The 22,598-nt window shown below is 41.9% G+C and overlaps 1 protein-coding gene across 1 annotated transcript in view; it reads left to right on the top strand.

Annotated features, from left to right (window-relative positions):
* Window positions 1-206: 206 nt before the first annotated feature.
* The window catches only part of STMN2 (stathmin 2), a 71,892-nt gene continuing 49,500 nt past the window's right edge, over window positions 207-22,598 (top strand). The window contains exon 1 of the mRNA XM_077270702.1: window positions 207-423. Within this exon, the coding sequence (XP_077126817.1) occupies window positions 405-423 (19 nt within the window). The 5' untranslated portion in view covers window positions 207-404. The remainder of the gene's footprint in view (window positions 424-22,598) is intronic.

Genomic DNA, 22,598 nt, shown 5'->3' on the forward strand with positions numbered 1-22,598 from the left:
CCCAATATTATGATGGGCTGCACCTAATATAGACTGATTTTTTTTTTCATTTCAGTTTTGATGTAATTCATTTATATGGAATGTACTATTAAAAATAAAAGAGGGGTGTTTCTAAAATCCTCAAGTCAAGCTGCATCATTGTATTTTATCCCTCGGTCCTATTGGCAGATCAATATTTCATGCTCAGAGATTGAAGCTTCAAATGAGTCATATGAGGGGAGCAGTGGAGCCAATCTGCTGCAGCCCAGCACTGCTAATTATTCATGGGCTCCTGCCTCTTGCTCTTTCTTCTTCTGCGCAGCCCCACAGTGCTGACTCAGTGCCTTATTCAGTCTTTTCTCTCTCTCCGCTGCTGTAGCTGGATCTCTGGCAATCACAACCTCTGAGTATCTCTATACATCATCATGGCCAAAACAGCAATAGGTAAGGACATCAGCCCATTGTATGTGCCCTGTGCTATCACTGTGTCATGTGCTGAGCTACATGCAGGTTTATTTTATTGCAGTGAGAAATGCAAGATGTATGCAATTTATTGTACGACACAGTACATGTATATATATATATATATATATATATATATATATATATATATTTATATGTAATACATAAGGACGTCAGCCCATTGTATTCTCACTGCATTTCATATTGGTATATATTATTATAGCGAATATTGCAAGGTGTATACAATTTATGGTCCAACACATAATATATATGCATATATATATATATACAGTATCTATATATATATGTATGTATGTATATATGTGCAATAGATAGACAGTAAGATATCGTTGTTGCCGTGCTGTGCCATAATTGTAAAATAATAATAACTGAATGTCAATTTACCAATGCCGTTGTATTTAAAATCTATTCTGCAGCCGTAAATTTCTGGCTTAAGGACCGTACTTCTAGAATAAAAGAATGATATTTTTCATCTCTTGCACCCAGACACGCCCAGTACATCAGCTCCTATATAGATGAGAGGTGATGATAGAGATCTCTTATTTTGGACTCTGCTTTCCTCTGCTGTACTGCTGACACCCTGATATGTGCCCCTTGCTATGGCACTGGTCCTGGTATTAGTCAGTAGGGTGAGACAGTGATATACAAAGGATATAAGGCTCCTGCACTTCTATACTGCACAATGCAGACAGACCCCACCCATATCTCTCTCCTTTCTTGTTCGCAGGCTGCTCGATGTGGAAGCACTCTGCGATAGCTCGATGTGTTTCTGCTGCCCTCTTGCTATTGTAAAAGACGTAGCAGACGATTCATGTGTTACTGATGTAAAATCAACATGTTCCAATTCTATGTAACCTATTCCATGTCCGTTTTCAGCATCGCTCTCATTTATTTTGCTTTTTATTACTATGTCCAGATTAATAGCTGACATCAATCCGTCATTTGGGCAATTACTGAAAGAATAAAGATTTTTATTCTTCATTCTTTTTATGCATTTAATGCAAAAAATGTTTATTTTTTAATATATTATTCATGTTATAAATGATATCAGTCTGAACCCAGATAGGTTTATTAAAGTTACAATATTTAATTTTCCCATTATATTCCTAAAGGTCACTGGCAGAATCGTCTGCTGTAATTCTAGTGGATGGTCAGGAATGGCCATTCGTGGCAATTAACGAGTCATTTTGACTCTCTAAGCTCCCCCATAGAGATTTTCAAGGGAGGGGTAAGGCCATAATGACAGCTTTCTATGTAAATGTGTTCAACCTGGATGTATGGGAGTTCGGCCAGCCCTGCGGTACTAAACATGCCACCCCTCCCTATTGCAGCAATACAGTGCTCAGTATTGATGATTTTTGGTCACTTGCGGGAGGCCATTGGTTTATGGATTCTGTGGATGTGTCCGGCTGTCATTGGATGATATACAGGTTCACATCTCATCAATCATAAATGTGTCTCTGGGCATCAAGAAGACGTTTCACATCATTAAAATTATCCATCAGGCTTAATGGTTCGGTTCCATAAGTATGTCACCTAATTGGATCTTGTATGGCGGATCTTAAATTGTAACTTAGATCAATGTTGTCTATCACTGACAAAACTGATATGATTGAATTATGTACTTAGAAATGTTTAATTAGCCAATAAGTTCCAAAGTGTCTAAAGACCATATATAAAACACGATAGAAAATGTGATCTCGTTGTACCGTCCCTTAACACAGAACAATGACTGAGCCATTACCACCGTAATGCTACGGAAAACAGCAGAGCTAACAAAATGCAATTTCATTGATTTTCCAAAAACTAAGAAGAAACAATAGGCTTCTCTCTCTTCCTCTTGGGAGTGATCCTGTGTGATCATTATCAGCGTGACAAGGGAGGAACTGCTGCCCCCTACTGTGTGGGAGAAAAAATGCAAAATGCCATTATCTTTTTTATTTTATTTTTTTTCTCTGTATTATATCTTTTGCATGAATTTGAAAGTTTTTGCCTGATTTTATGTATTTTTTAAATCTTTTGACTTTTTTCCAAAATATGAAAAGCATGAAACCTTAGAATAAATAGAAAATACCAGATTCTCATTACATCCCCCTATATATGTTCACTGAACATATTAGATTTCTGTAGTTCTATTTTTTGCCATCTATAAATCTTGTAGGACGTTATTCTCTGGATAGAATCATTATGCATGAAAGACACTAAGAATTGGTGAGGTGAGGCCAAGACTATAGGGGCTATTTAAATATTATAATATTATTATATATTATTATTATATACAGTGTCCCTTAAAGTCTGGACACATAGGTAAAAATACGTATTTTTAGAAACTAAATTTATTACCAACATTTTATTTAATTGGACTATTAATATGATTTCCATCATTTGCAATACAAAGGTTGCAAATATGTATTATAGTTAATTAAAATAATTAAAATGATAGTTAATGAGAATTCCTGTGTCCAGACTTTAGGGACACCCTGTATATTGATAACATAAATATTATCAATATATTGTATTGTACTGGTATTTGAAAAATGAATAAATCTCCATTACACTCTGGTCGTTTCCCTCTTTCCCATAGGTAGGGACCAGTGCTATAAATGATGAATGACAAATAAGGAGGACGTTATAGATTTTACATTGGGGCCCAGGAGCTTCTAGTTAAACCTCTGTTTTATCAGAAACCATATGTCGAAAACTTGTAAGATGCAAACGATAGTGTTCTTGATGAGCACCGATGACAGTCTCCATAGGCATAGCTCCTATAATAAACTGTATGAAGACATCTTTTTTCTTCCAGTTGTTCCCTACGATCACATCTTCCTGGGAACGACTTGGCAATGTTGTGTAACACCGCTGGGACTGATAAAGGTGACATCACAAGGAGCCAACATCGTCCCAGATGACTCAGAGCTGAAAATACAAAGATCCCTAATGTCTGGCGGCAGACGGGTCCCTGGGGGAGTGGTGCCCGGATCAGGTTACAAGATCTGATCCCGTAGACACCCTGATTTATTAGGCCGGATAATGAGGGCTGCACATGGACAGAGCAGCGGGGAGGGTTTCCCATAATTAGCAGCATATTCAGACGATTAATCACCAGCTAGCACAAGGGTGGGCACGTGCTGCAGGGAATCTGAGCCTCGTGTCACTGATTTTCAAGGACGGATGAAGCTGGTGAAATGGACGGTGGTTATGGAGGTGTAGCTGCTGTCAGTCTCATCGCCTGCACTGCCCCGAAAGCTGCATTGTTCTGGTGATAGCTTCTAATCATTAGACTCGGAATGTTTTTTTAAGGAACTTGTCATAAAACTCATTTTGCTGATGGCACAAAAGGGGCCAAAGACAAAAATCAAAATGGGTGCTGGTTGTTAGTGGTCCTGTGAGTAAGGGCAGCCTGCACCCCACCTAGGGAAAGAGGTTGGGTTATATTTTTCCTAAGGCACTGTTTCCTGCACCCTTTCTTTTGACTATTGTTTATTTTTTTAAAAACGTAACTCACCCTTCCCAGGTCCACTGCTGCTGTTCCCAGTGTGTTATTGTCTACAGCGCTGACATCATGTCTATAGTACTGCGTCCAATCAGTGAGCTCAGCAGCTCTGCCTGAGTGTATGTCATGAGCCCTGCAGCTCCCTGATTGGTTAGTTGACATGTGACATCAGCACTGCAGAACGTAACAAACATCGGGAGCAGCAGCAGAGACTCAGCAGTGGACCCGTGGAGGGGGAGTAAAGCTCAGTTTTTTATTTTTAAAACAAACTGTGCCAGGGGGCAGAGGTTTTTGTGAAACCAGAAAACCTCTTTATTGGACCCCATAATACCTACAGTTTTTTTTTATAATACTGCATGTCGAGTATAGAAATTAAGTTTATGTTTTTAGACTATAAGGGACACTATTAAGACTAATTTTATATATATTTGTAATGCAGAAAATATAGAACAAGGTCGGCACTCTTATTACATTAAAGGGGTATTCCCATCTCCAAGGTTCTATCCCAATATGTAGTAGGTGTAATAATAATAGCAAATGCCTCCAATTTGAAATGCAGTATAGTTTCCTGATGACCTATGTCACTTACACCATGTGCAGTACATTGCAGTAGCTTAGTTATCCAAGATTACGATCACTCATATAATGGGGTCGTTAGATGCTAGTGGTCGTAACCATGGATATCTAAGCTAGTGCAATGCCCTGCACATGGGGTAAGCTAACTAGGTTATCAGATACTAGATTTGTAATTGGAGGTGTTTTGTAATATTATTATTATTACACCTACTGCATCTTGCTGTTTTTACCGTGGACACTTCCCAACTCCTCTGGCCGGCCACATTTAGTGAGGCTGTGATTCCCTGTGACCCCACGAATTGGAAACCACAACACTATATAAAAACAAGTTCAGCTTCACTGTCCATTTCATTTACCAGCAGAGCACAGCAGGAGAGTCAGACATCTTTCTTTGGGTTGCAGTACTATGGCATGTCTTCAACAAACATTTTCTGTGGCACTGTTGGTGAAGCATTTCAATACCAGAGTTAGGGACTTCCAAGCCAGCAATGACACACTGGCTGCTCCTTCCTCTTTTCTCCTTCTTCAGCCCACTTTCCAGGAACCACGTAACCACGTGGCTACCTCCTTTACTATATGTGCCCGTAGCCTCGCTAACTTGTCTCTTCTCAGACTCACAGCTCTCAAGACTTGGCTGTCACTTCCTGTTCCCGGAGGCCCTTGGGGACTTTCACAAAGTTGCTGATCATAAACATTCCCTTGCCCGGCTCACCTGCCTGTGGCCACAACTTGAGCTCTTCTTCTTAGTTGTTTTCCTTCTCTGTCTGTCTGCTTATCTGTTTTTCTCTTCCTCACACACACTCTGGTGTACAGAACTCAGTTACTAACTGAACTTCCTATTCCTGCCTCTAACCCACAATCCCCAATCATCCACCCAAACTTGGGCCAGCCTTACAGTTAACCCTGTGTACACTACTAACAGGAAACTGTAGCCAGCCAAAGAAAAATAACTCCCAAATACAATACATTATCGTAAAATACATGCAAAATACATTTTCATACATTAAACCACCTGGGGATGTCAGAGGAGTGGAATGCCATACTCACCATGCTTACAAGGCGACTATTTGATATCACTCCAGATAAAAAAAAGGCTAAGTTCACATTATGCCTGTGCATTTAGTCTATTCATACACATCAAATAATGTAACATTTCCATATAACCCTTTTAGACCTAGACTGACTACTATGCATCGGCCTGACGGTATCCACAAAAGCTAGGTACACTTATCCTATGAAGGTTTGCTCATTGTCAGCCACAATATTTACTTGATCATCTGCATTCAGAAACCATGAACCTTGTCAAACAAGTGACATGAGAAGTGTAAATCACATAGTTAATTCCTGAGATGACTGGTTTGATCAGATATTTTTCACAGTCGTCCCTTATAATAACATCCCAAAGCCACCGAGGAGCATCCTTAGGAAACCTGATTTACAGATGTTAGCATCAGCTGAGTCCTCCCGTGGTCTACTTGGCATTACTGATGATGACACTGAATCCTGGAGAGATTGTAAATCAAACTGATTTTTACATTATTGGATTCTGCACAGATTCTGAAATATCAAGTTTAACAGAAAAAAAATCATATTGACAAATCCATCCCGTGCTGAAGAAAAGGTATTATTTGAAGGATTCAGGAACAATGGAATAACATCAAGTTGTCTACAAGTCAAATTAATATCAAGGTTCCTGCAATAACTTTCTCAAGAGAATCGAGGTAGACTATGGTACAGATAAGGGAAAAGCAAGATGGGAAGCCAGAGATTCACTTACTGAATTCATGTTATTATAATAATAATCTTTATTTTTTATATAGCGCTAACAAATTCCACAGCACTTTACAGGTTGCACACATTATTGTCTCTGTCCCCGTTGGGGCTCACAATCTAAATTCCCTATCAGTATGTCTTTGGAATGTGGGAGGAAACTGGAGTACCCGGAGGAAACCCACACAAACACAGAGAGAACACACAAACTCTTTGCAGATGTTGTCCTTGGTGGGGCTTGAACCCAGGACTCCAGTGCTGCAAGGCTGCTGTGCTATCCACTGCACCACCGTGCTGGAACTCTGAGTCACAAATCTGAAGAGGCTTCTCACCCAAACCATAAAAAGTCCATATAATGATAGATAAAATGCTAAGGCAATCAAAGATTAATATATTTTTCTCTTCTTACTTATAGAGATATTGATATTTTTCAGTTTTCTTATGCCATCCATAATGTTACATGTTGGTTATTGTGTTTTGAATACACTTCTCAGGAATGAATAAGGTTGTTGTAAATATTAATGGAAGGAAGTCCCTTAATAAGGACCATAATTAATTAGCCAGAGTGAAGAGTGGCTACAAAGAGTGTCTCTTTTTCTAGAGAAATCAAGTTTATGAATTATGTAGGCTCCCCGTTGAATTTAAATAGAACTCTGTAATACTTCATTTCTCCTGTGGGGGCACTGCAGAAACAATGAATACTTGCTGCTGAGATTCCCCTATAGCCTAAGATAAAAACAAAATGAGCATATACCCTATAGTAAGTAAATAAGTAAAAAGTAATAGTACATGCTAATAACATAGTAACACTATTTTTATCAAAAAAGCGTAAAAGCCATCCTACTGCGACAAGATGCACCCAATTGGGATGGACCTGTATCTAGTATTAAAACCTTACCTTGTGTCAGCCAACCTTAATATAGATAAGGGCAGAGCAGGACCCAAGCCCGACTGTTCAGACACCTGCCAATGGGAAGCTATATAGATGAAATACCTACCTGAAAAAGGAGGAGCCACGACTTTGTTTATACAAAGTACAAGAAACTACAACAAAACCAAAGAAATGAGCCGGAACATAAGACGGTATAAGTGCAATGTGTAAGAGCACGTTTACACTGTGGCAATGAGTTTCCTTATAGATGGCTGACTGTCCCTGGAAAGTGGCACCCTGTAATCAGCCTATTGGTTAGAGAACCTAACAACAAAAAAGGCCACCTATTAGCACTACGTTTCTATAAAGAAAAAATAAAAGACCTAAAGAAATTAAAATGTAGCACATATATGTATTGTTTCAAGTAAGTGGATGCTTGCATAGTGCATGGACACCAAATCAGGAGCTGCTCTTATACAGAGGGGAACTCTTCTCCACGAAGTCTGTATGTTTTTATAAGGCATATAACCAAGGTCATCATAAGACAATCCTTTTTTTTACGGATATAGACAAATGCATTACATGAATACTGCTCTGTTGTTCTAAACTCCAGTTGTTTCTGTTGTGTTGAATGAGTCATGAAATAAGAAAAAATAGAGGAAATTTACTGTATTTTATCCAGCTGTCAGAAGCACAGTCATCATTCCTACTAATCTATACTTGTACATCAATCTATACTCTGCAATTATATGTCAGTCTACAGGATGCTCTATACTTGTCCTACTCAAAGCTTTTATGGCAGTAATGTCGTCCAGTTTCTGCTAAGTTGAGAGCTAACTCTGACAGACAATTACTTGAAGTAATTACAGGCAATTACTCCTGCAGTGTATAATGTAAGTTTCTTAATGTCCACTTATGAAAACCCATCCTGCACTTACAGCTTCAGCCCCAGGCAATAGCATGTCTGGTCATTGCACTGAATAAATAATGATGACAACCTCTAGCATTTATTAGGGCAGGTGAATAAAAAGCATGAGACATCAATTTAATTGTGTAAAACCAAAATTTCTCCAAGCAAATGAAAGACTTTTTACATTATATATATATATATACACTCACCGGCCACTTTATTAGGTACACCATGCTAGTAACGGGTTGGACCCCCTTTTGCCTTCAGAACTGCCTCAATTCTTCGTGGCATAGATTCAACAAGGTGCTGGAAGCATTCCTCAGAGATTTTGGTCCATATTGACATGATGGCATCACACAGTTGCCGCAGATTTGTCGGCTGCACATCCCAAAGATGCTCCATACAAGGCAGGATGGATCCATGCTTTCATGTTGTTTACGCCAAATTCTGACCCTACCATCCGAATGTCGCAGCAGAAATCGAGACTCATCAGACCAAGCAACGTTTTTCCAATCTTCTACTGTCCAATTTCGATGAGCTTGTACAAATTGTAGCCTCAGTTTCCTGTTCTTAGCTGAAAGGAGTGGTACCCGGTGTGGTCTTCTGCTGCTGTAGCCCATCTGCCTCAAAGTTCGACGCACTGTGCGTTCAGAGATGCTCTTAGGCCTACCTTGGTTGTAACGGGTGGCGATTTGAGTCACTGTTGCCTTTCTATCAGCTCGAACCAGTCTGCCCATTCTCCTCTGACCTCTGGCATCAACAAGGCATTTCCGCCCACAGAACTGCCGCTCACTGGATTTTTTTTCTTTTTCGGACCATTCTCTGTAAACCCTAGAGATGGTTGTGCGTGAAAATCCCAGTAGATCAGCAGTTTCTGAAATACTCAGACCAGCCCTTCTGGCACCAACAACCATGCCACGTTCAAAGGCACTCAAATCACCTTTCTTCCCCATACTGATGCTCGGTTTGAACTGCAGGAGATTGTCTTGACCATGTCTACATGCCTAAATGCACTGAGTTGCCGCCATGTGATTGGCTGATTAGAAATTAAGTGTTAACAAGAAATTGGACAGGTGTACCTAATAAAGTGGCCAGTGAGTGTATATACTGTATATATATATATATATATATATATATATATATATATATATATATATCAATCATATTTTTCGGACTATAAGACGCTCCGGACCATAAGACGCACCACAAATTTTGGGGTGGAAAATAGCAGAAAAAAAGATTTTTATAAAATGGGGTCCGTCTTATTGTCCGAATTTAAGGTATCTTACCTGAGAGCCAGTGGTGGTACAGCAGGGTCACAGAAGGCAGAGTCCTCAGGAAGCCAGCGGCAGCAGAAGTGGTGCGATGCTACGGGTCCGGTGTCGGTGGTGAGGCAAAAGCTGGAGCCTGGTCGCATCCTCAGGATTCCGCCGATTGATGCTGCGGCGGTGTGGAGTGTACCTGAGCAAGGTCCCTTCTTCAGGATGCCGGTGGCAGAAATGTGGCGGTGCCGTGGCCCGCTGTCCATGGTGAGCAGAGTGCACACCGGTTTCCCTGCGGCCATCTTCCAGATGCCGAGTGCCGCCGAGATTTCAATCTGCACACGTGCGGCCTTCGGCGGCCATGTTCCTGAAGCCTCCAGTGGCCAACGGATTCAGGAAGATGGCCGCAGGGAAACCGGTGATGCACTCTGCTCACCATGGACACCGGGACACGACGCAACCACATTTCTGCCACCCGCATCCTAAAGAAGGGACACTGCTCAGGTGCACTCCGCACCGCCCTCCGCCGCAGCATCGCCACACCTCTGCCACAACCCCTCAGTAAGCCTGCGTTCACACTATAAGATGCACACCCCATGTTCCTCCCAAATTATTTTGGGAAAAAGTGCGTCTTATAGTCCGAAAAATACGGTATATATATACACTGCTCAAAAAAATAAAGGGAACACTTAACAACAGAATATAACTCCAAGTAAATAAAACTTCTGTGACATCAAACTGTCCACTTATGAAGCAACACTGATTGACAATCAATTTCACATGCTGTTGTGCAAATGGAAAAGAAAACAGATGGAAATTATTGGCAATTATCAAGACACCCTCAATAAAGGAGTGGTTCTGCAGGTGGGGACCACAGACCACATCTCAGTACCAATGCTTTCTGGCTGATGTTTTGGTCACTTCTGAATGTTGGTTGTGCTTTCACACTCGTGGTAGCATGAGACAGACTCTACAACCTACACAAGTGGCTCAGGTAGTGCAGCTCATCCAGGATGGCACATCAATGCGAGCTGTGGCAAGAAGGTTTGCTGTGTCTGTCAGCATAGTGTACAGAGGCTGGAGATGGAGGTGCTACCAGGAGACAGGCCAATACACCAGGAAATGTGGAGGGGGCCGTAGGATGGCAACAACCCAGCAGCAGGACCGCTACCTCAGCCTTTGTGCAAGGAGAAACAGGAGGAGCACTGCCAGAGCCCTGCAAAATGACCTCCAGCAGGCCACAAATGTGCATGTGTCTACACAAACAGATAGAAACCGACTCCATGAGGGTGGTCTGAGTGACCGACGTCCACAGATGGGGGTTGTGCTCACAGCCCAACACCATGCAGGATGCTTGGCATTTGCCACAGAACACCAGGATTGGCAAATTCGCCACTGGTGCCCTGTGCTCTTCACAGATGAAAGCAGGTTCACACTGAGCACATGTGACAGACATGATAGAGTCTGGAGATGCGGTGTATCTCTGAATGAAATATTCCAGTTTCAAATTTTCATTCATTGCATAGTGGAATGTGTTCAGAACAATAAAACATAACAATTATCAATGAAAATCAAAATGAATATCCCATGGAGGTCTGGATTTGGAATGATACTCAAAATCAAAGTGGAAAATCAAATTACAGGCTTATCCAACTTCTGTGGAAATGCCTCATGACACGGAAAAGACGCTCAGTATTGTGTATGGCCTCCACGTGCTTGTATGATCTCCCTACTGTACAATGCCTCGGCATGCTCCTGATGAGGTGGCGGATGGTCTCTTGAGGGATCTCCTCCCAGACCTGGACTAAAGCATCCGCCAACTCCTGGACAGTCTGTGGTGCAACGTGACATTGGTGGATGGAGCAAGACATCATGTCCCAGATCAGATTCAGGTCTGGGGAACGGGTGGGCCAGTCCATAGCTTCAATGCCTACATCTTGAGGAACCGCTGACACAATCCAGCCATATAAGCTCTGGAATTGTCCTGCATTAGGAGAAACCCAGGGCCAACCGCACCAGCATATGGTCTCACAAGGGGTCTGAGGATCTCATCTCGGTACCTAATGACAGTCAGGCTACCTCTGGCGAGCACATGGAGGGCTGTGCGACCCTCCAAAGAAATGCCACCCCACACCATTACTGACCCACTGCCAAACCGGTCATGCTGAAGGATGTTGCAAGCAGCAGATTACTCTCCACGGCATCTCCAGACTCTATCACGTCTGTCACATGTGCTCAGTGTACTCTAGTAGAACAGCTGAGTCCGAAGTTGAAGAGGAGGTGGAGCTGGGATGCCAGGGACTTTGCAGTGATGACTCATGCATGGAAAATTGACCTCCTGTTTCTACATAGAGCTTAGAAGGATTCAGATAGTCGGTTTTTAATGTCATAGACCTAATGGAAAAGAGAAGAATTAGCTGGGTAGAAAGGCAAAATGAGCAATTGTAAGTACACAGTGCTGTATAATATGGTGAATGCAATATATTAAGAGGGTAAGAACTTTGATGGGAGGAGAGTTTCTTTAATGACTGAGCCGTGTTGATTGGTCATCTCATTCTTCCACTCTCATATGGGTCTATTATTAATACAGGTGCCAAAGTTCATATTTGCAGCAACCCATAAAACCCAGCCAGTAATTTGTAAGACTGAGCCCTTGCCAATTAAACTAATGAAAGCTAATGTTGTATGCGCTGCTCTGGGTTACCGCTTACGTGCACCTTTCTTTGTAAATCACCATCAGAGGATCAATATTTTCTATCCCTCTGTGACAATTCTGCCTTCTACATCAAAAATCTTACGGACAGATTAATTAGCAGTTTGTTTTTCTTCCTAAGTGACTTCTAAAGAGAAGGCCAAAAAATTAATTAAAATTTCTAGATGGATGGAAAACAATTTCAGAGAAACAAGTTTATGTAACACAAAAGAAATGCAGAATGACAACATTAATCCAGATGATAGTGATAGCACCTGCTTGGCATTCTCGGGGGCTACAGGTGTAACTATAACTATTAGTGCATCTCTTCTGGCATATATCACAATGACATTGTTATTCTAATGTGTTCATTTTGGAGACAAGTTCTCTTAAAGCTGAATTCCCAATCATTTTGGGACATATGTGACTGTATATGCATGTGTGCCTCTCTACCTATCCAGTGGTTGCCAAAACTCGCTCATTTTCAATATCAGTGAAAACTGGGATAAACTTCCACCCTACCGTCCTTCTGTAGGGAAAGTGTAGCAGTGCATGCCATTCAGATAAATGGTGAACTATATAACACAGGGATGAGCCAAGTCCACTAGGCCACTCATCTCTGTGGACTATCTATGATGGTAGAGAATCAGGATTACCCAGAGACTACTTGACTCAGATTGATAGGTCTTACTATACAAAAATCATTTGTTACCAAGGGAAAAACAAAATAGCTTACAAACAAAAAATAACCCCCGTAAAATGTAAATATTTATTAGATAATACTCTAAAACCGGAAAAAAACCCTATCTAATAGACCAATATTATACTCGTGTAGATTTATGAAAATTCTGATCGAAGAGGAGAAGATTAATTTTGAACGCACTAGAAAGATATTGGGAGAACTTATTGAAAAAGCCTTGGTGTACAAGTCTGATCCTGAGTTCACAAGGAGGGAGTCTTTGCTACAAACCTCTGTGGAAAAATTTCAGGCAAACATAAAGGATAGGAAGCATTTTCAGTTTATAAGGGACTATACGGAATTTAAAGAAAACAAGGCATACAAATTTTGTACTCTCAGGGTGATAACCGGACTCAGATTTCGTCATCGGAAACAGACAACTCTGATAGTGAAAGATCAAACTCAAGGAGTAGGTGGAGACAGAGGGGTAGGACACGGGGCAGGGGACAAAGACTGAGGTACAGATGGCAGGGGCACGGTACATATATGAACGCCCCTCTGGGGTTTACCAATATGGGTTCACAAATGTTAGGAGGTACCCAAACAAACAACTCTATCGCCATGATGAGCGATCCTTCTTTGCCGATACCAGTACCTGGACCTACATCTTCTTTGCCCTCCTCCTCTCCTTTTTTGGAGCAGAGGGCCCCACTCGGGTATCCACTGAGAAACAGAATGGTCTAGTGCCTGTGGGGTCCAGTCAAATCATTAATCTGAGTAGTTATAAATTATCATTTGATGAATGTAGTGTATTACGTAAGGGCCTTAATTTCGTTCCCACAACTAGGTTTGATGTATTCGGTTGGGTTAAGGATATTAATTTGTTCGCACGTAAACTTAAGTGGCACAAGTTCCATCTCGATAAGGATAGGGAAAGGTGTGAGAATTTGGGCATCTTGGTCGAGGACCTTGAGGCTGTTGATGTCCTGACTGATCTACTGAGGGATAATGAACGGAATGATGGGTTGGGTCCTTTTACGTCTCTTAAACGCAAGAGCACCAGGGTGCCCCCGGCTGGGGGTTTGGATTCTATTGACATTTTCCTCAAGGTTGTGGAGGAAGATCTGTTGAGGATAAACCCCAATGATAGGGGGAGTGCTCCACTGTCGAACCTGACAAGGTCAGAAACGATGGCTTTAACTGGACTGGAGAATAATAATAATATTGTAATCAAGCCCTCCGATAAGGGGGGCAATATGGTTATAATGAACCATGATCAATATATGTCTATGTGCCAATTGATACTTAAGGACAGAGAGACGTATGAAATTTTGAGTAAGGACCCTACTCCACAATATATGGATACGTTAACGGGTCTCCTTGTTAGAGGCCTGGGCCTCAGGCTGATCACGAAGGATGAATTTGAATTTCTCTCCCCTTCTCTCCCTCTGGTGCCTGCATTCTACTGTCTCCCTAAGGTACATAAGGGTCTTGTACCCCTTAGAGGACGCCCGATAGTGTCGGGGGTTAATTCTGTGGGTCAGAATGTTGGGATCTACATTGATAAAATCCTTCGTCCATTTGTGGTCTCATTGCCCTCATATTTGAGGGACACTTTAGACTTACTTACCAAACTCGAGGATCTCGACATTGATACTAATACCTACTTAGCCTCCATCGATGTGGAAGCGCTGTACAGTAATATCCCCCATGAGGCAGGCATCAGGGGGATGGAATTTTTCCTCAATACAAGGGCCACTCAGTGTATCCCACATAATAAATTTGTGGTTGAACTTATGTCATTCATTTTGAATCATAATTGTTTTCTTTTTTCTGGCAAGACCTACCACCAGCTCAGGGGGACAGCGATGGGGAGTTCCTGTGCCCCATCGTATGCCAACCTCTTCCTGGGCTGGTGGGAGGAGACTACTATTTTTGTGGAGGAAGCCTGGTGGTTCCCCAAGATTTTATTTTGGTCGAGATTTATCGACGATGTGTTCATATTATGGTCAGGTACTGTTGGTGAGTTTGATCAATTTATTTTGTGTATTAACAACAACAGCATCAACATGAGGTTCACATCAGAGATACAGGAAGAGTCCATCAACTTCCTTGATCTCAACATAAGAAAGGACCAAAGGGGTAGACTCTCCACCAGAACTTTTAGGAAACCAACCTCCACTAACAGTCTCCTCAGGTGGGATAGTTTCCATCCAGGCACCTTGCGTAAGGGTATCCCCAAAGGTCAATTTTTACGCATAAGGAGAAATTGTTCTGATAATCATGAGTTCACTGAACAGGCCCATGACCTGAGGTGTAGGTTTGGCCAGAGGGGATACCCTGGGATGATCCTGGATGGTGCGTGGAGACATGGAGCTGGTCATACTCGGCATGAATTACTTCATCCGCCACCTAAGGAGGACATGCCCGAAATTCCGAGAATTATTGGCATGTTCGACAATAAATCAAGTGTGGTACAGAATATTCTGAAACGGCATTGGGGGATTCTGAGGGCTGATCCGGATCTTAGGGACTTTGTCCCTTCTACCCCTAAAATTACATATAAGAAGGGCAGGTCCATTAGGGATCGATTGGTCCACAGCTTCTATGATCGTCCTAAAGCGTCTGGCACTTGGTTGGACCGTAAACCCTGTGGCACATTTAGGTGTGGTGGCTGCAAATTTTGTCTATGGGTTAGAAAAGAAAAAACCTTTAAGAGTACCACATCAGACAAAATTTATTACATGAGGGACTTCGCTAATTGTAAATCGGAGGGAGTGGTGTATATGGCGACCTGTCTGTGTCCACTCAGTTATATTGGGAAAACTAAAAGAGAGCTGCGGAGACGCATTGGTGAACATTTGGGGGACATTAAACATAATCGTGATACACCCATAGCTAAGCATGTCAGATTAGTCCATTTGAATGACAATAGAGCCATTTCCTTTTGTGTCCTTGAAGTTGTGCGGCGGAACCCACGGGGTGGTAATTTGGATAAATTACTCCTTCAGAAGGAGTGTCAATGGATCTTTAGGCTGCGTACTCTTGTGCCGAATGGTCTAAATGAGCAGCAAAATTACTGCTGTTTTTTGTGACTCGGTGATCCATTATTACTAGCTAGCCTTCCTAATCGGGTTGTATTACCCGTTGTGTATCATCTATCTTTGTCTATTCATCATATATGACCGTGTATCTTTTCTGTAGTTTCCTGATAGGGTCTTTATAATTTAATATCTCTATGTATGGTAATGGGTTGGTGTTTTCTATATTGCCATGTTAATGATTATCAAGTGTGTAGTTTCTATATACTTACCTGTTATTGTTGCATCATGTGGTTTTCCTCTGGGTATTTTTATATCATTTTATCTCATTGCCCTGGTAATAAGATATTATACCTATGATGCATCACTTACGCCGTCCTTCAGGGTGTGTGGCTGTGGTATTACATTCTCATCGCCGGAATAGCCTCTATACCTTACATTCATGCGCTGTATAAACCTTGGTTCCCCCTCCCTCTTCCCTGTGTGCATTGGTGGTACCAAGGCACTGATTTATTATTTATTATTTTTGCCTTATAATGGGTGAATGTGGTACGCATGTGTCCTTGTGTCCATGGTGGGGGTTCTGATATGTATGCCTGCGCACGCGCTGTGAGTGACGATACCACTCTGTATTTCTACCGTTTGAGCGCTGCAACGCTCCCCATCTCCGTTTTGACCTCAGTATCATGGCGGCTGGTGGGGCTCTGACGTACGTAAGCAGGCTTCCTTTGGTGAACGGCGCATGCGCTATTATTAGCGGCTTTACCCAGCACTCCAGTATCATGGAAGCCGATGGGTTTCTGTCGTATGCAAGCAGGTCTCTTTTGGTGAGCGGCGCATGCGCTATTACTAGCGGCTTTACCCCGCATTTCCGGGGTTCTTTGACCACTAGAGCGTTTTACCGCTCTTCATTTCCGTGTGGGGCCGGTTGTACCCCATTATTATGGCGGTGTATGGGGCTCTGCGGGGCTTTTTGGGTGTGTATACCATAGTTGAAGGCACAGCTATATGCTTTAACCATGAAACAGGAAGTTTTTCTCTTTTTTTCTTTATTGTTGCGAGTCTATTTAAGCATGACCCTCAGGTACATCGCTGCAGCCCTATCTTTCTGTATATCTACAACTGCCATGATGTTATCTTGACTCTCCTGATGAACCCAGGCATGTGGGGGAAACGCGTCGAGAGGTGTTTTATGGATCGTGTTCGCCCTGAGTCACTCTGTGAGCCACTACTCCTGGATACATGAGCGGCAGGGGATGTTAAATATAGCAGATGAGTATACCATGATCACTATCAATATGTATCTTTGGTATTAACTACATTCCCCATTAAACTTGCTTTATCAATTCATGACAAGAGATATCTAGGTGTATGTGGTGGCGTTTTGTGCTATTCATTGTATGGTAGGAGTATTATTTATTATTGATTATCAGTCAGTTTATAACAGTGCTGGTTACACTTTATATATGCATTTGTGGTTATTTGTCCTATGGTTGCAACTTTATTATTTTTTGTGTGTCATATTTATTGATATCGTGATTAGGACATCTTTCCTTTACCTTACATCACATTGTGGGGGCTGGGCCTGAGCTGCTGTCTAATTGGCATCACATATTTATACACGTTGTTATCAGCCACCTGGCCTTCTGTTTCAAACCCTATCCCTTATAGGGAGATAGTAGGAGACCAGGGACAGCCATCGTACGAGCGGGGGCGCCATTCTCGTTTTTTCTCTTAGGGTGCCAACCTCCGCATCTAGGTAGGATTTGTCCTTAGGGTTATAAATTTTTGGAGTTGGTAGGGATATTGCACCTGTATCTATACACCCCTACAGCTAAGTACTATATGTCACGAGTGTTATATCACTTTTATAGGATATTTAAGTGACCTATGTGTGGTATCTTACCAGCATTGGTTGTCTAGTAATTTATTTATGGGATTATATCCTTTCCCCTGTTATTACGTATAATATTGGTCTATTAGATAGGGTTTTTTCTGGTTTTAGGCTATGTGCACACGTTCAGGATTTCTTGCAGAAAATTCTGGAGAATTCCGGACATTTTCTGCAAGAAATCCGCAAGAAAACCGCGTGCGTTTTTGCCGCGATTTTGCCGCGGTTTTGACGCGTTTTTGACGCGGTTTTGACACGTTTTTGCCGCGGTTTTTTCCGGACACTTCCCAATGCATTTTAAGTGGGAAATCCGCAAAAAAAACGCAAAATTAATGAACATGCTGCGTTTTTTACCGCGATGCGTTTTTACCGCGGAAAAAAACGCATCATGTGTACAAAAAGTGCAGAATTCATTAAAAATGATAGGATGCATAATATAAGCAGATTATTTGCGGTTTTATAGCGTTTTTATAGGGAAAAAACGCGAAAAAAACGCGAATAATCTGCAACGTGTGAACACAGCCTTAGAGTATTATCTAATAAATATTTACATTTTACGGGGGTTATTTTTTGTTTGTAAGCTCAGATTGATAGGTCCTAAATAAGAGACTCCATCTGTAACATCTATATTCATATACACCCACACCTTCATAGGGCATAAGGAAAGGGGTTGTTACATGGGCACATGTAATAGTATGCAGGTACTGAGCATGTCACCACAGAACAGACAGACCAACAGTTGAGGGGTTTTAGTAACAGGAATCAGGTTCTCCTCGCAGGGAGGAAGCAATGGGAAATAACTAGCAATAAAACAGTGCAAAAATATGGGAGTCAAACAATGTAACAGGAGTAAGCAAGATTTATTGAGAAAAGAACACTTATCAGTCTGATGAGGACTTGCTTGAAGGGTCGTCTTCTCCAAAGTAGGAGCCGAGAAACAGCGGCACTTGTAGTCTCTCTGTTGTCCGTGGGCTAAGTAGTCTCTAGGAGCCCGCTGCCTGGGGTTTCTGGGTTTAATGTGGTATGCACAGGCTCTGAGTCTTTAGCTTTTACAGCACAGCCAGGAATCAGGGGCTCTGCACTGTTAAGTCTCTGTACCAGGAATCACAGTCTCTGTACTGATACCGCGGGGACCAGGGGGTTGAAGTCTCTGCACGGGCCAATGTCTCTACACGGGTCTCAAAGCACCCCTCTCCAGTCACAGCAGAGTCCGCTTTCAAGTACTCACAAGATGCAGTCTTCCTGGGCAGTCTCCCTGTATTTGTCCTCAGACCGGGAGCTCTCTCTCTCCCGGAGCGCAGCTGCACCCTGCTCTGACCGCTGCTCACGCTGCTCTGTCCCTTGCGCCCGTGCCTTTCCCGCTCTCTGCCCGCTTCCTTCCTGTCCCAGTCTCTAAGTCTGCCCCCTGGGGAACCTGCAGCACAGCTCAATGGTTCCAGGCACAGAGCCGAGAAGGTAACCGCCCCCAGACTCTTCTGGTGTTTCACCTCCTTACACACATATCAGATCTACAGTCGGTTCAGCTGCACAGGGGCCCACTTACAGTTTCCCAGATGCTACTGAGAATTGTAGATTTTCTTTTTACTAAGATTATTAGGGAAAAGGGCCCCAGGTGTATCTCTCTGCTCAGTAGATACTTTAATATGTAGTTAGTTAATTAATTATTATTATTTTATTTAAATGCCATCTGTCCTGGGTATTCAAACTCTCAACTTGTAGCATAGAAGGCAGGAGCTTTAGCTGTCCGCCACAGCCTGCTAAGAATAAAGGATTTCTTTCTGTCTAAAGAGCTTTCTTCATAGGAGTATTGTCTTAGTAGATAGAGATAGCTTGTACCTCTAATATAGTAATATTTTACAGAAAATTGCTGAAATATAGTGAGTAAAGTTTCTCCTTGAGTAGTGCACCAAATCAACATAAGGAGACTTATGCGACATGCAAAATAGCCTCTTTAGAAAAGAAGAGGATAAGGACTGTGTTTTTGGAAGTTGCAATGCTAAAAGCCAACAAAAATAGATCAAGCAGTTCCCAAAACAATTTTAAATAAAATCCCTGATTCATTATTAAGGGTTTATTAAACATAACTTTACTATGGTAATTACAATAGCAAGGAAGAAAAGGGGTTTAATTTCTGCGCTGCCACAAATACCAAGGGGGCACAAGAGCATTGTTATTGTCCGCCCCCGGGTAGATAATAAACCCTCTAAAGCGGTTGATACAATTGATATAAGTTATATAACAAATTAAGATTTTCTTTTCAGATTTTTATTGATGCTAAAAACAAGTCACACATGGATGCAGATTCCAAACATTTAATTGACATAATGTTAAAGCGACAATTCAATTTATAAAGGGAAAGTGGAAATTATAATAACTGTAGAAAACCATTACTGATTCTCAAGCCAAGCTGCTAAAAATCAATATTTTGTGACCTTGCAAAGGATATTGAAAAAACATAATTCACAGTAAAAGGTGCAAGAAATACACTGCCAGGGAATCAAAGACCTACATTGCCGGCAAAGGATATAAGAGAAATACTGAATGTTCTCTAAATATAAAAATATAATGTAAGATGTTCTTGAATATATAATGGTTGGAAATAAATAATCCATTACTCAAATAATGAAGTATTAAAAAATAAATCAAGAAAACCATCTTACCTGCCTGCTTAGTGTAATTATTTTAAAGTCCATGAATGTACGAATTATGGAGATTAAAGATCCTACCGGTTGCAACAGTGACTCCATTTTTAGGACTCTTCCTGCTTGCAAGAAGTGACTATTTAAGGTAAAATTAATCAATGGGATTCATCAGGCTGCCCAAAATCATTTGTTTGTTGGTCATGAGTAGGCTTGAGCGACTTTGACTTTTTTAGGGTCGAGTCGTGTTTCACGAAACCCGACTATCTGAAAAGTCGAGTCGGGCGAAATTGGCCGATTACTGCGAAAAGTCGGGGATCGGCCGGAACACGAAACCCAATGCACGTCAATGGTGAAAAATTCATATTTTTCTCTCTCTCTCTCCCTCCCTCCCTCCCTCCGTCCCAGCACAGGAAAATCTCGTGTTACACATTGCAATTCCCCGCTGCGCACAAGCGATAAAATGGCAATAGGCGTGCACGCCCCTAACCCCTATGTCATCACTCTGCCCACGCTCCTTCATTGGCTGAAAAAATGGCGCTAAACGCGTCATACAAAACGCGACTTTGGCGCCAAGATCGCGTTCCGCATGACCGATCCCACACTGGGATCGGGTCAGGTTTCATGAAACCCGACTTATTCAAAAGTCGGCGACTTTTGAATTTGTCCGATCCGTTTCGCTCAACCCTAGTCATGAGTACATAAATTAAGGTGTCCTGCATCATAATATGTAATCATCAGGTTAGACTTTACTACATCTGTATATTCTCTGTTCAATAGGTAATGGTGTACATGTTGCAGTATGAGGGTAGTCAGATCTGTGACTCTAGATTTTTATTTTATTTTTTTTATGGATTTGTCATTCTTTTCTATGAATTCTCTTCTTATACCCAGTATTACACTTTGTATTGAGGAGGGTGAAATTCACAGCACATACATGGTAATATCAGCACCAACATGTGATTCTACTAAAGCATAGTTAGGTCACTATGGAATAGTTTGGTGATTTAAGGCGTTAATCTTAGTTTGTGAGTCCAGCAGCGCATCGCCCTCCAGACTTTTTCCCTTCCATGTTGCTGATGGGGTGGGCAGTCCTCCTTGAGTGACTGTCCTGTTCCGTAACTTCTAATGAGCTTTTCCTGCTACAGTAATACATTAACGGTCTTCCAATACTGTTTCTGAAGTATGTATTGTTAAAAACATATTTACATATGGAGATAACAGTCTTTGAACAAGTCAATGAACAAGTCAACTGCTCTGGAAACTGCCAATGGTGTGGGCCATGGGATTGTGTTTTTGAAAGGTTGATAACAGGTCAAAAGATGACAGGGTAGGAAGATCAGCATCTAAATGCTGTATAGCAATCATTGGACTAGATAGAGGTGGCTGGTATCTCAGGAGTTAACTCCTAAGCCTGGAAAGGAGCTACTGCACATACTCTGCCAGGTACTGGTGGTCGGTCTTCTTTTCAAGTAGCTGTATATCATGTAAGATGAAAGCTGTAATAGCAACTGCAAACTTGCTTATTTTAATGCTGTTTACCTATACCAATTTCATAGCATGAGAATATCCCTGTAAGTGCTGTTTCTTAAAGCCAAGGAGAGATTATTAGCGTTCGTGTCAAAAATATGGACACAGAAATGCAACCATACTATAGCATATTGAAACTGATCTTAAAGCAACAACCCCCTACTTGTCAACACCACATTTATTGGCCTGGGGGCTGCATAAAAAAATAAAGTATATTTACCCCCAGACTGGCACCCCTTCTCTGCTTTCAGCCCTGTGTCCCCTGATCATTTCATATCATAAACAGGGATCTCCACAGACAGCCAACTTCCTGTTTGCTGGGTGATGGGGCCCTACCACATGAGTGACAGGTCAGACTAGTAGCATTGTCATGCCGCTGGCCTGAACTGTTTGCACTCCTGATGCTGCTATATGAATTAGCATTGCCCATGCAGCATCGGTCGTGCAGTGGTCCTGAAGAGAGGTGCTCAGGATTAGGAGCTGTGCACCCCAACTATCCCTGCTGGCCTCAGACCATTGCTCAATAGCAAAGAGTGTCAGGACTCTGAACATTTTTTACCTTTTGTGCATTACTGCTGTCATGATCTCCATGGCCAGAGAACTAGCATAAGCCTCAATAGGAACAAGCTCTTGGAAGATGTAACTGTACTGACCATGAACTAAACCTACCGCATCATCTAGAAGTAGCCAGGTAGCATGTCCTACTTTTTATCCCTATATGCCCAGCGCCGGCCGGAGAACTAAATAATGCTAGCAGAGGGAAATATAAGACCTGACTCACC

Source organism: Ranitomeya variabilis, chromosome 6 (assembly GCF_051348905.1).
Source record: "Ranitomeya variabilis isolate aRanVar5 chromosome 6, aRanVar5.hap1, whole genome shotgun sequence".
NCBI lineage: Eukaryota > Metazoa > Chordata > Amphibia > Anura > Dendrobatidae > Ranitomeya > Ranitomeya variabilis.